The sequence below is a fragment of the Scylla paramamosain genome, chromosome 22 (assembly GCF_035594125.1).
Source record: "Scylla paramamosain isolate STU-SP2022 chromosome 22, ASM3559412v1, whole genome shotgun sequence".
NCBI classification, from domain to species: domain Eukaryota; kingdom Metazoa; phylum Arthropoda; class Malacostraca; order Decapoda; family Portunidae; genus Scylla; species Scylla paramamosain.
This window is the reverse complement of record NC_087172.1, coordinates 18,030,547-18,044,929: the sequence shown is the minus strand read 5'-3', so window position 1 is coordinate 18,044,929 and position 14,383 is coordinate 18,030,547. Positions and strand designations below refer to the sequence as shown.

The 14,383-nt window shown below is 49.8% G+C and overlaps 1 protein-coding gene across 1 annotated transcript in view; it reads left to right on the top strand.

Moving 5' to 3' along the window:
* LOC135111710 (homeobox protein Nkx-2.1-like) overlaps positions 1–13,487 on the top strand; it is a 49,848-nt gene extending 36,361 nt beyond the window's left edge. Inside the window, exons 4-5 of the mRNA XM_064025332.1 lie at positions 8,000–8,086; positions 9,519–13,487. Coding sequence (XP_063881402.1) covers positions 8,000–8,086; positions 9,519–9,845 — 414 coding nt within the window. The 3' untranslated portion in view covers positions 9,846–13,487. The remainder of the gene's footprint in view (positions 1–7,999; positions 8,087–9,518) is intronic.
* Positions 13,488–14,383: the final 896 nt, after the last annotated feature.

Below are 14,383 nucleotides of genomic sequence, written 5' to 3'. Positions count from 1 at the left end.
TGCATACGTATTCCGTGAATTTTGTTGTGATGTTTAAGCCTGCCCAGCTGTGTGTGTGTGTGTGTGTGTGTGTGTGTGTGTGTGTGTGTGTGTGTGTGTGTGTGTGTGTGTGTGTGGGAGGGTGAGTGTGTGCGTGCAGGTGGTTTAGTGCAATACCTGCCATCGCCGAGCCCTTTGTGTGACGAGGCGGCACCTGTGGCCCGCTCCCCACGAGGGTCGCCGGGGGTCAAGAGACAGTGAGGGCGCCAGGAATGCCTGTCACAGTGCCTCAGTGGGCTGTCCGGCACCTGCTTGCCGCTGCCGCTCCCACCAGCAGGAGAGTAGGGGCGGAGAGTGTTCCCAGGGGCATCAGCGAGGCGACCGTGTTCCCATCCGGCCTCCTGTGGTCCCTGCGGGGCGCCCCCAACGGGGGAACACTCCCCTCGCCCCGGTGCAACACGCCTCCCGCGGCCAATCTCTTCCTGCATCCGACCTATTTATCTCCCCTTCAGTCTAGCGCCGGAAATAATAGAATTAGGAATGTAAACGTGTGGAAAGCGGAAAGTATGGCTGCCTAGGGGGCGGGCGTCCCTTGGGGAGGCGGAGGGGCGGTGACGGGACCAGTAATCAGCACTCACGGAGCAAACCACTCGTGTAACGCGCTCTAAATGGCCGGCCAGCCCCCGCCAGGCCCGCCAGCAGCCCCTGGCGAGGCCTGACTGTGTCGCCGCGGACTGCCCTCGACCCTTCAGAAAAGACCAACAGCGGAACGCATCCTTTTGTAGCGGAAACAAAAGGGCGTGTCACCTGCTCCGCCCCCGCAAGCCCTGGGCGGCCGCCTCTCCCCCGCCAGTCTGATTGTTCCCCCATCTGCCCCGCGCCACACATTACTTAGAGCTTTTAATTATTCAGATCCACAGCGTCTCCCTGTCAATTATTTACCTCTGTGTGCCGTCCCTGGGCGCGTTACGGTGCCTGGCCGCCTCAACTATGGTGGTGTGGTAGTGGTGTGGTGGTGGTGTGGTAGTGGTGTGGTGGTGGTGTGGTGGTGGTGAGTTGAGATGTGATGATTAATTTTGCCCGCTTCGCCCGCCGCTCAGGAGGACGAGGCGATGAAAGCCGCGGCGGGGATCCCATAATGCGTCGCGATCCCATTTACTCATCCCCGCGCGGGTGGATTGGATCACGCGGCCTGCAAGATTGCGTGATTGCGTGCCTGCGTGTCTCCAGCGATGCCTCTCCCTCGCACTCCCTCTTTCTTCCTCTTTGTTCCCTCGGGTTTTCATTTCCTACGTCTTTTAGCGGATTGCTCTCCCAGTGTTTTCCTTCTTATTTTGCTTCCTTTTTGATTACTGCGTGTTTTGTTCTTGTGTTTTAGTTTGTAATGGAGTGTGTGTGTGTGTGTGTGTGTGTGTGTGTGTGTGTGTGTGTGTGTGTGTGTGTGTGTGTGTGTGTGTGTGTGTGTGTGTGTGTGTGTGTGTGTGTGTGAGTGTGTGTGTGTGTGTGTGTGTGTCGAATTAAACTATACATATCGAACTGTCTGTCTGTATGTCTGTCTGTCTGTATGTCTGTCTGTCTGTCTGTCTGTCTGTCTGTCTGTCTGGCATGCCTTATCCTATCTGTAAATACGTCTAGTTTTGTTTCATTGTGTCTGCATATCTGTCTGTCAGCCTCTCACACACACACACACACACACACACACACACACACACACACACACACACACACACACACACACACACACACACACACACACACACACACACACGCACACACACACACACACACACACACACACACACACACACACACACACACACACACACACACACACACACACACACACACACACACACACACCACCTTTTTTTTCCTGCAGCATCCACGTTTCCTCGCTTTTCCTTCCCCTTCTTTTTTCGCGTCACCGATGACTGAAGATGTGACAGGTAATTAGGGCCTTGTACCTGGGGGAGGAGGAGGAGGAGGAGGAGGAGGAGGAGGAGGAGGAGGAGGAAGAGAGGGGGAAGGGGGTGCCACATACAGATACAGGTAGAGAGTGCCAAGGGAGGGGAGTGCCGGTGCGTGCCTGAGGTAATGACTAGAGGAAGAGGAGGAAGAGGAGGAAGAGGTGGAGATGGAGGAGGAGGAGGAGTTTGCTTGGTGGAGGAACTTCCGCCCCACTGGATGTCCTCCGCCGACGTGATCTCAATAATAGTAGCCTCCTCAGCCGCACCTGTCTCATCTCGCAATTACCTGACGAAGGGAAGGACGAGAGGAGCACGTATGGACGGAGGATGGAGAGAGAAAGGGAGAAATATTTTATACGTTTTAAAAGGGAAGAGGAGAAAGAGGGAGAAGGAGGGGATGGGGAAAGAATGTGGAAAGGGGGAGGGTAAGGAGCTGGGAAACAGTGACGAAAAGGAGCAGGAGGAGGAGGTGGAAATGAGTGAGGGAGGGAAACAAAAAGGAAAGGGAAGGGGAGGGAAAGGAAGGGGGAAAAAGAGTGAGGAAGGGAGACAGAAGGGTGAAGGAAAGAAAGGGGAAAAGAATGAGGAAGCAAAACGAAAGAGGGAGGAAAAGGAGTGATAAAGAGGTGAGGAAATTAAAAGGAAGGAAAAGAAACGGAAGAAAGGAGGTAGAGGAAAAGAAAGGAATGGTAAAGATGAAAGTTAAAGAAAGAAAGAAAAAGAGAGACAGATGAAAAGAAGGAATGTTTGAAAAAATAGGAAGGAGTGGGAGAAGAAAAAGGGAAAAAAGGAAGCTAAAGAGAAAAAAATACGCAGGTGAAAGGGGAAAAATAAACAAGAGAGAGAGAGAGAGAGAGAGAGAGAGAGAGAGAGAGAGAGGAGAGAGAGAGAGAGCGTTCCAAAAACCTAGCGAGGAGAGATCAGGACACGGCTGTTTAATGAGGACACGTGTTCCTAGAAATGGTCACCTTCCCTGTGGCCTCCTGACGCGGGAAGGGGAGGGAAGGGAGGGACGCAAGGGAACACAAAGGAAGAACGAGCAACAGCATACCTCTTGTCCCCACTTATGATGATGGAAAGATAAAAAAGAAGAGAAAATAAGAAAAATGAAGATGTAATATGACCGTCACTGCTACTACTACTACTACTATTACTACTACTACTACTACTACTACTACTACTACTACTACTACTACTACTACTACTACTACTACTACTACTACTACTAAAGGAGGAATGGTTGCAATGTCCACGACTCTCCGCCCTCAAGTATCGGTAGTCAATAGATCGTTGGGAGACAACCACACACACACACACACACACACACACACACACACACACACACACACACACACACACACACACACACACACACACACACACACTTCACGTCATGACACTAAATCGATTCTTCATTGGATAGTGATAGTGTGGTGGTGATGATGATGATGATGATGATGGGTATAGTTGTAGTGATATGTGTGGTGGTGGTGATGATGGTGATGTGTGTGGTGGTGATGGGTTTGGTAGCAGAAAATGGAGTGTGATGATGGTAATGGTGATGATGGTGGTAGTGATTCTTTGGTCCCATCATCATTATTCTCTCTCTCTCTCTCTCTCTCTCTCTCCTCTCTCTCTCTCTCTCTCTCTCTCTCTCTCTCTCTCTCTCCTCTCTCTCTCCTCTCCCCTTCTCTCCTTTGTGGTTTTGTGCAGTGAAAAGTATGACTATAGTATTATTCCTCCTCCTCCTCCTTTCTCCTCCTCCTCCCCTTAAGGGCGCTGAAGGAGTGCAGAAGGGATAGAGCAAGAGGATCGGAAGTAGGGGAGGAGGGAGGGTCCTAGAGAGAGAGAGAGAGAGAGAGAGAGAGAGAGAGAGGAGAGAGAGAGAGAGAGAGAGAGGTAAATCCAGTGGGTGTCCATATCATACAATCTCGGTGGGTGTAGAGAGAGTCACATCTGACCCCGCCCCGCCCCACTCCGCTCCGCCCCGCCCCGCCCCGCCCGGCCCTCCAGTCGTGACCGTGGCAGGTTGACAGACAGGCAAACAAACAGATTGAAAAATAAACGTAAAGAATTAGTTTTACGTGTGGCAGCGTGGGTGAGGGAGTCATTCCTGTACTGTGAGGCAGGCAAAGGTAGAGGCAACAGGCAGAGGCGCGCGCGTATACACACACACACTCACACATACACACACACACACACACACACACACACACACACACACACACACACACTATAATGTTTTACTGCTATTTTTCTTTTCCTTGATAGCATTTTGTGTGTGTGTGTGTGTGTGTGTGTGTGTGTGTGTGTGTGTGTGTATACGAGTAAGTTTAGTTTTCTCTGATAGAACTGTGGTTTAAAATTTTGCATCCCTCGTCTATCCATGTCCGTCCGTCCGTTTGTCTCTCCGTACTTTCTTTCGTCCATTTTCCCGTCTACCCTTCCGTTCTTCCTTCTGTCCGCTCATCCGTCTGTCCGTCCGTTCTTTCGTCCATTTTTCCTTCTACCCTTCCTTCTTTCTTCTGTCTGTTCATCCGTCTATCCATTCATTCTTTTTCTTCTCCCTCCGCTCGTTCTTTCGTCCATTTCCTTGTTTACTTTTTCGTTCTTCTTTCTGTCCGTTCATCCGTCTGTCCCGTCCGTTCGCACCATGCAACTGTGGTGGGAGCAGTTGACACCGGCGTGGGCGTGTCTGGAAAAACATGCCCGGCGTTGAACAATGTGACACTGCCGCTACTCATTTCTTCCTTCCTCATTCTTGCTCCGGAGAAAAAACAGAGCTGAAAAATGCTGGATAACGTTACTGGGTGTTAGGTTACGTCAGGTTACGTTAGGTTAGGTTAGGTTACTGGATTTTTTTGGTGCTGAGTGTAAGACTAGGTTAGGTTAGGTTAGGTTGTTATGTTAGGTTAGGTTAGATTACTGAATGTTGGTGTTGGATTAAGTTAGGTTAGATTACGTTAGGTTAATGGAGAGCGTTGGGCTTGTTGGGTTAAGTTACATTAGGTTGGGCTTGGTTAGACTAGGACAGATTAGATTAGGTTAGTTTACTGGGAGTTGGGTTAGGTTAGGTTAGGTTACTGGGTGAGGGGGCTGGGTGCGCCGGAGCCTCTTGTCATCGATTGCAGGCTTGCTTTGCGGTTCGCCCGGCGCGTGGAGGTCCCGACACCCACCCCGCCTCTATCCCGGTTCCTCCCCACTCGTCCCCGCCGCCTCCGCCACCCACACTCATACACCGCCTGTTTTTTGGAGGGTTATGGGGCTTCTCAAGTGGTACGGGACTTTATTTATTTTTTTTATTTAGTCCGCTTTTCCTTCCCCGTGATTGTTCTTATTCCAGTGATGACCGAAGTGAAGTGAAAGTAAATGAAACAAATAATATTCCTTGGTTTATTTGAAGAGGATAAGATAAAGAGTGGAAGAGTGCTTAGTGAGAGAGAGAGAGAGAGAGAGAGAGAGAGAGAGAGAGAGAGAGAGAGAGAGAGAGAGAGAGAGAGAGAGAGAGAGAGAGAGAGAGAGAGAGAGACGTTTATAGTTTGACATCTGCCCTTTTCTTTCTATTTTTCTCGTGTTCCTTCTCCCCACCTCCCTTCTCTCCCTTTACTCTCCCTCTTCTCCTCCTCCTCCCTCCCTCTCCCTCCTCTCCCTCAGTTCATCAGCGTCACTTTCCGCCCTGCGACACTCTTTATCTTCTTTCCTTTATTACTTATTATTGCCCTCCCAGACGCTCTCCCTCCTCTCCCTCTCTTCCTGCCTCTCTCCTTCCCTCTCTCCCTCACACAAAAAAGAATCTTCCTTTCTTAAACATAATTTTCGTCTCTCATCTTTTTGCTCCCAAATGAAAAAAAATAAAATAAATAAAAATCAATCGTGTTATTTACTCTCGGGAAAAAAAAATAATTAAAATGTATTCATTAGTGAAATTTTTTTTTTCAGCCAAGGATGATGCAACGGATCGTGATTACCTGTCATATTTACCTGTGATTTGCCAAACGCTCAATTATTTCTCCTGGTGTCTATATCAGAGACGGGAGAGGCAGGTGGTAGTCGTGGTGGTGGTGGTGGTGGTGCTGGTAGTAGTTGTTGTTGCAGGGAGTGTTCGTGGTGATGGTGATGGTAGTGATAGTAATAATGTATATTGGTGGTGGTGATAGTTGTGAGAGAGTAGTGGTGACGGTGGTGATGGTGATGACGGATAGTGGTGATGGTAAAGATGGTGATGACACGAAATGTTCACCTCCTTCTTCCTTCCCTCACATCACTATCTCATCATGGCAGCGATGGTGATGATGGTGATGGTAGTGTTGGTGATGAAGGTAGTGACAGTGGTGGTGATGATAGTAGTAGATCTCCCTCCTTCTTCTCCCTTCACTATATCATGACAGAAGTGATGAAGGTGATGGCAACGTTGGCGGTGGTGGTGGAAGTGATGGTGGTGGTGGTGGTGGTGGTGGTGGTAGCAAGGGGAGACAAGCATCAGGTTATTAATACGTATTTTTGATCCCGGCGGAGTGGCGTGTGGTAGAGGAGGAGGGAGGGAGGCGCTTCACTTTTGCTGTGCTGCTGTAAGGGAACACCGCGCTGTGAGGCTGCACTTGGCGGGTGACGCTGGAAATGTTGCTGCGTTGCCTCTGATGTGGATGTGTTGCGTGAGTGAAGAGTGGATAGGTCTTACTTAGGTGTTGTTTGGTGTTACTGGATGTTACTAAGTGTGTGTAGCGTCTGGGAAACACAACAGAATAAAGGAGAAGGAGGAGAAGGACTAGGAGGAAGAGGAAGAGGAGGAGGAGAAAAAATAGTAAAAAATGTGTTGAGTGAGTTTGTATTGCATAAACGTTGTAAAAAGAAAGTCCACCAGATGCTTTTTTTCGTGTGTGTGTGTGTGTGTGTGTGTGTGTGTGTGTGTGTGTGTGTGTGTGTGTGTGTGTGTGTGTGTGTGTGTGTGTGTGTCCGCGAGCGTGTGTGTCCTGAAACCCTGGAATGAAGTGATGAAGTGACCTGCCTGGAATCCCTGCCTGGAATGAAGTAACCGGGTCATGGAAATAGGAAACACAGATTACCAGCCTTTCCAGTCTCCACGGTGAGGCTGGAAGGGGAAGATGAACCGGTGAAGGTGGAGAGGGACTGAAGAATGCGAAGAGAGGCTGGTGAAGGTGAAGAGAGACTGGTGAAGGCGAAGAGGTATTGGTGAAGGTGAAGAAAGACTTCTGAAGACGAAGAGAGATTGCTGAAGGCGGAGAGAGGTTGGTGAAGACGAGAGTGAAGGAGACACCGGCCATATTGTAAGCGTCGGGGCACCATTAGCTGGGACGGTGAGGGAGCCGCGTGCAACATGTGGCCACGGGAACGCCCCACGAAGCACCGGAACAGACGGGGGCGGCGCCTTTGTCTCGCGGCGGAGGATCAAAGCGCAGACTGCACATTGTCACTGGCTGGATTAAGATTGCAATAGGTTCCGATCCTTTGTCACGGGGTTGTCTTTGCAGAATCAGAGGCTTGCAAGGCGGCCACCAGGGGATCAGGGAGTAATATTGGATCCGCTTTCTCTCTCCCCTCCCTCCCTCTCTCCTTTTCTCTCCCTGCTAAATGCCTTGGAAGAGGGCGGCGAGGCTGAGGTGCCACGAGGAAGTATTGGGAGAGTTATTAGAGAGAAAAAGAGAGATAGAGAAAGAAAGATAGAGATAGAGAGACAAGAGCCATCTGGACCGCTGAGTTCTTTGATTACTTGTAGCTCTGTCTAGCTCCGTATCTCTCTCTCTCTCTCTCTCTCTCTCTCTCTCTCTCTCTCTCTCTCTCTCTCTCTCGCTTATAATTATTTCGTATGTCTGTATGTATATGAGAGAGAGAGAGAGAGAGAGAGAGAGAGAGAGAGAGAGAGAGAGAGAGAGAGAGAGAGAGAGAGAGAGAGAGAGAGAGAGAGAGAAATACACACACACACACACACACACACACAAGAGAGAAATACACACACACACACACACACACACACACACACACACACACACACACACACACAGGTAACAGGTTTTTTTTTTTTTTTTCTCCCGCAGGTGAAGATCTGGTTTCAGAATCACAGGTACAAGATGAAGAGGGCGGCCAAAGAGAAGGCCATGTCCGAGCAGGCTTCCTCTAATCAGGTGAGGCCCTTCATCATCACCACCGTCATCATCATCATCATCATCATCATCATCATCATCATCATCATCATCATTATCACCATCTTCATTATCACCATTATCATTATTACCATCATCATCATCATCATCACCATCATCATTATCACCATTATCATCATCATCATCATCATCATCATCATCATCATCATCATCATCATCATCACTGCTCACTTACCATCATCACGATCATCATCACCACCACTGTTATCATTATCGCTCTTCCCTCACCCATTACCTCTTCACTATCATCACCTTCACTCTTCCTTCAGCCATCACCTCTTCACCATCATCACCATCACTTCTCCCTCAGCCATCACCTCTTCACTCTCATCACAGTTGGCTCATCTTTCTCAAGCACCACATCGCTTCACTATCATCACACTTTTCGTCTTTCATCATAGCAGCATCACTATTTTTATAACCTGTCACTCATTATATCCCTATCTTCATTCTCTGTTTTTTCCTTCTCCACTTCCATCTACTCTATCTACTTATTATTTCATTCTCTCATGATTGTAATTGCTATGTAATTTGAATGTACTTTTGAGTCTCGTGTCTCTTGTGGTATTTCTATTTTTTTATTTTTATTTCTATATTATTCTGCCCTTTTAGCTGTGCTTCCCTCATCCCTAATCTTCCTTGTCTCTTCCTGAACTCAATATATTGCGTAGAAAACTCCCACGACCTTCCATCTTCGTGCTTTTCCTTCCAGTTGTTATTTTGAGCTCAACCTTAATCATATTTTTGCTCTCATAATTGGCTGATTTTTCTCTGATGTAGAAGTTTTTTTTTTTTTAGATTTTTTATCAGTCTCTCACCTGAAAGTTTATTATTCTTGTTTTTAATTGTTTAACTTTTCATGCTGTCTTTTTTCTTTTGTTCTGTTTTGAGTGTACATGGATTCTTGTGTATTCCATTTTCTTATATACTCTCTTGTAACTTTGCAATAAACGTGTTTTCTCAAGTCACGTCTTCATTTTTAACTTCTCTTCACGTTATAACTTTTTATTGTTATGTTTTCCTCTTGGAGTCTGTTGGTGTCATAAGTTTTAGATTTTGTCCTTTTTGTGTTTCTTTGAAAGTTCACTGCGATGTCTTTCTCTTCCTGAGACTTGATAATAGATGGATCAGTAAATAAACTAAACTTTAATAGATAAATTGTGTTCTAACAAAAACTATAACATGAAATGATCTTAAAATTGTTTTCTGTACAAATATAATAGTATAAAATATGCATGCACACACACACACACACACACACACACACACACACACACACACACACACACACACACACACACACACACACACACACACACACACACACACACACACACACACACACACACACACAACACACCGGGCAGCCTTGCTGAGCGGCTTGGTGTTCCAGAACGCCACGTCGCCGCGGCGCATCTCCGTGCCGGTGTTGGTGAAGGAAGAGAACGCCACCAAGGGCTCGTCGTCGTCCTCGTCAGGTGCTACAGGGGAGAGCAAGCTGGGCCACCACCGGGACTCCTCCTCCTCCTCCTCCAACCTGGGCGGCTCCAACACCTCCAGCCTGCTGCCCTCCCACCTCACCTGTGACTCCGTAGGCGCCCTCGACCCATTCCGCACGCAGGGCTCCGCCACGCCCGTCACCGGGGCGGCCTTCCCCTCCATGACGCCGCTACACCACAACGTTAACAACGCCTACCTCCACCACCAGCGGGCGTGGTAAGGGCGGCGCCCCTCCTCTTTCCCGGGCGTGCCGCGACTTACACCTCCTACAGGCAGGGATGAGGCGTGGCGCACACCACGCCACGGTGCACCTCACGCCCGGCCACGCTCCGGGACGCAGACGAGGCTCAGGCTCTGCCTCCCGTTACTCCCCTCCTCCTCCTCCTCTCCTCCTCACGCGGGGAGTGATGTGCTGTACCCTCCGCTTCTCCCCCACCGCCGCCGCCGCCGCCGCCACCTCAGTCTCCAGGTAAAGACAAGGTCGGCTCAACCATCAAGACTCACCGGCCAGCCCGGGAGGCCTCCCGCCGCCCGCCCTCCCTCCCTCCTGCCGCCGCCGCCCGGCCTGGCCTCGCCGGCACGCCGCGGCCGCCATGCATTAATCAGTGTTCCTCGTACAAAGAAAAATAGAAAAGGTCTTACTCAAATATTTTATCCGTTTAGGTAAATAAGAAAAAAAGGAGAGACGACGTGTGTGTTCATAACTTGCTTCATCACCACGAAAATTACGTTGGAAAATAAAGCGGCAATGGCTCTTGAAAGTAAAACTAGTCATTGGTATTCCGGCGGTGCTCTCCGCTGTTGCTGAAAGTGGATCACGCGGGGCCTCGAGGCAGCCAACAAAGGGCAGGTATTTGCAGTAATTCAGGGCAGATGTGAACCTGTGACTCCTAGGATTTAAAACTTTTGTGATCCGACATATTGTGGCGGCCAAGCGAACGTGACTGGCCTCAAAATAATCCCTCGTTATGCATTCACGCCACAACTGTACAGCAGCCCGAGTGATAACAGTGACGTGGCGGGATAGTCAAGGGTGTTTATTTTTCTTGGTTTGGCCTTTGAAAGTGCACGGAGATGTTTCGTGGGCGAGGTGGGCTTGTCTGCCGCTGCCTCTACCACTGCTGCTGCTGCTGCTGCACCCCTCGGGAGGCTTGGAATTACTTAGGGATTCCTCCGGACGGTGCTGGCGGGGCTGACGCTCGGCTGACAGGCTGTGTGGCAACACCTCGAGGCTTACCCTGGAGAGCCCGCCGTGAGTGTCGTGCTCAGCTGACCAGCTCGCGGCCGAAACACCTGGGCACAGGGTTGGAAAATTGCTAACAATTTGCTGCCGCTCTCCCCGAGGCGACGGTCGGATGAGCGGAGTGAGCGGCGCCAAATCTCCAGTAAAGGATTGTAAGCTGGAATTTGTGTCCCATGTGGCAGTGGCAGTGGCGGTGGCGGCGGCGGTGGCGGCGGCGGTGGCGGGGTCGGGCGGCGCTGGTGCTGTCACGGCTATGTTGTTTTTCCATGGAGCGCACACCGTCCTCCTCAAGGGCCCTCCAGCCTGAGGGGCGCGTCCCGATCCCGCGCTGCCGGCTCTGGCTTCGGTCCCGTGCTGCGCTCAGTTTGTTTCACGGCAGCTCATTTACCCTTTCAAGTGTTCAGTATTACTTACTGAGCCATTTTGTGACTGGCAAGCCAAGTGAGCAGCAGCAGCAGCGGGCGGTGGGCAACTCGGCGAAGCTGGTGGGCGGTAGGTCGGCGGCAGGAGATCGGGACGACACATACCATTTGGTTGGTCCAGCCGTATTGATCGGCAAAGCTGGACTTCATAGAACCACATCCTGGAATGTGGGAGATACAGGGGAAAAATTATGAAAAAAGTGTTTCTCTTTCACTGGAACAAAACGGGAGCCGGTGTTTGAGGGCAGCAGGGTACAGCAGGGCCAGCAGGCAGGCACCAGCAGGCGCACGCTCTCCCCAACCCTCACTCCCCTCTCCCTGCCTCTCTCCCGCAGCCCGTTCCGCCTCACCCCTCCCACCTTTCCTGCCTCTCTTCCTCCACACGGCCGAACATCATCGTTACTACATCATCATCACGTCACTAACACGTCCTTACCCCCGGCCAGGGAGCCAGGAGGAGGAGGCGGAGGTGAAGGAGGAGGAGAGAGAGGAAGAAGAGGCATGTGGAGGCGTGGGGGCGGCCGGGGGGTGGGCGGGGGCCTCTTCAACCTTACCACCGCCCATTATGATAACACAACGCGGGCCTCGCCACCCACCCCCCGCAGGAGGAAGGCCGCTCACCGCCAGGCGGGAGGAGGGCGAGGCGTGAGATCCGCTACAACTTTCCCCGCCTCTGTGACTACCGGGAAACCTGATCCAGCCATACCTGACGCCGAGGAGCCGCCGCGCCTTCCCTAACCTCCCTTCCTGCTAGACACACCAGGAGGAGGAAGGGAGCCGCGGGAAACAGAAGTCCTCTCACAAGATCTAACAAAAAAAGGGACCGACGAACATGTGTGGAGAAATAAACGAGAATAAATGTTGGAGGGGAAAAAAAGTATCGGAGGAACACGAAGACGGAGGAACAGCCTGACGAAGGAAGGAACAGGAGGAGGAGAGAGCCTAGCATAATACTCCCGGAACTTGTGCTTGTGTAAATATTGTACATGAACCGCCTCTGCAATAGGAGTTTTTTGACGCTTCTCCGACCAAGTTAATGTGTCCGTAAGAAACAAAACAAAAAAAAAGGTAATAACAATACTTCTAACGATACGAATAATAAACATAATGACCATAACAATAATAATAATATTAATAATAATAACAATAATCATAATCATAATAATAATAATAATACTGCTTAAGAATAACTAATTATAATGTTAATAATAATGATAATTAATAATAATAACGCTAATAACTTATTCAGTGTCATAATACTGTAACTGGTGTGTTCCTTGAGCCCCGTTTGGGTGGATTGTTGTGGTGTGGGTGTTGCATCGCGTTCACTTCCTGTCCCTTAGTCTTGTATTGTAGCGCTGCCCCCCTGCCCCCTCCCCCCCTCCTGGCCCTGAATGAGAGAGAGAGAGAGAGAGAGAGAGAGAGAGAGAGAGAGAGAGAGAGAGAGAGAGAGAGAGAGAGAGAGAGAGAGAGAGATTTTAGAACAAGCGAAACACACACATACACAAAAAAAAGAAAGAAAACAAAAGGACATTGGAGAAAATTATTCAATGTATGCCCACATCTTTATTTTCCTTCCTCTTCGTCATTTTTTTCCTTCTTGTTCTTTTTCCCTTTCTCCCTTTTCTTCCATTCACTCCTTTTCCTATCGTGTCCTCTTGTCCCTTCCCTTCCTTTCCTATCTCCCTCCCCTTCCCTTTCTCCTCCTCCTCCTCCTCCTCCTCCTCCTCCTCCTCCTCCTCCTCCTCCTCCTCCTCCTCCTCCTCCTCCTCCTCTCCCATCCCCTTCTTCCTTCGAGTCTTGGGTGCTGGCTCGGTGTTGTCTATCTGTATGTCTGTCTGTCTGTCAATCTAACCAAACAACATCTACAAAAACTTGAAAAAAAAAAAAAATAGTGAGAAATATAAATGTTTTGACTTCTTGTCTGGAAGTGAGGAATAGAATGCTAAATATTATAATGGTGAAGGTCGTTTGAGTGAGGGAGAGTGAGAGAGAAGCGACCACGGAACGAAAACAACGACTTGGTCACTGAATAAAAAAATAGTAATGATAGGAAAAAAGAGTATGTGTGAATGTTTTTATTGACACTGTGAAGGAATGTGTGTGTGTGTGTGTGTGTGTGTGTGTGTGTGTGTGTGTGTGTGTGTGAGAGAGAGAGAGAGAGAGAGAGAGAGAGAGAGAGAGAGAGAGAGAGAAAGCAATGTGAGTGGCCACCCCCACCCCTCCTCGCCCCAGTCTTCCCTCCCTCCACCAGGAGAAGCACCAGCACCAGCAGAAGCAGCAGCAGTATTAGTAGTGACGAGAGAGACACGCCGCTCACTCTCCCTCAGGGCAACAGATGGCGCTGATATCGGACGTAGCTCTTGTTTCCCTTCCTCTCTCGCCCCGCTGCCTCTCACCCAGCCCTTGCCCTCGCCCCTCCACGTCTTCCTATCTATGTATCATAATGACCTCGCTTCTCAATCGCTTGTTTTCCACACGAGGGATCGAACGGCCGTCCCCAACCGCCTCTGCACTGGTGAGTGACGCGAGGCCAGGAACTCTGTCTTAGGGGCCTGCCTGTTATGAACTCATGCTTGTGTTGGGTTCGTCTCCCCTTAAGGATTCTCCGAGAGTCTGTGTTGCTGTGTTAAGCCCCTCACTATGAGACTATATCGGGCGATGGGCTGTGGGTGGTGAGTGAGTGAGGCAGAGCGGGGGACAGTGGTGATGTGTAAGGTCATCCCCACTGGTGTTGTGGTGTGCGGTGGTGGTGTGGTGTGGTTGGGGGAGGGAAGGGTGTGCGTTGTCTGGTTCGTGGTGCGGTTGGCCGCTGGTGCGGTTTTGTGCTGCCAAAACCTGTAACCAGTTGTGATAAACAGCTCTTTGTATTTTTATCGATGGTTTTACATGTTCATTAAAGTGTTCAGTGGAAGCCAGTCTTCTTATTGAGTGTGTGTTCCTTGTGTGCGTGTGTGTATGTGTGTGTGTGTGTGTGTGTGTGTGTGTGTGTGCTCATGAACGAAGCAAAAGCACACACATACACACACAGGCATGCACAGAAAGAACTCAACTTGTGTGTTCTTAATTGTCTCCTTTCATGTGTGTGTACGT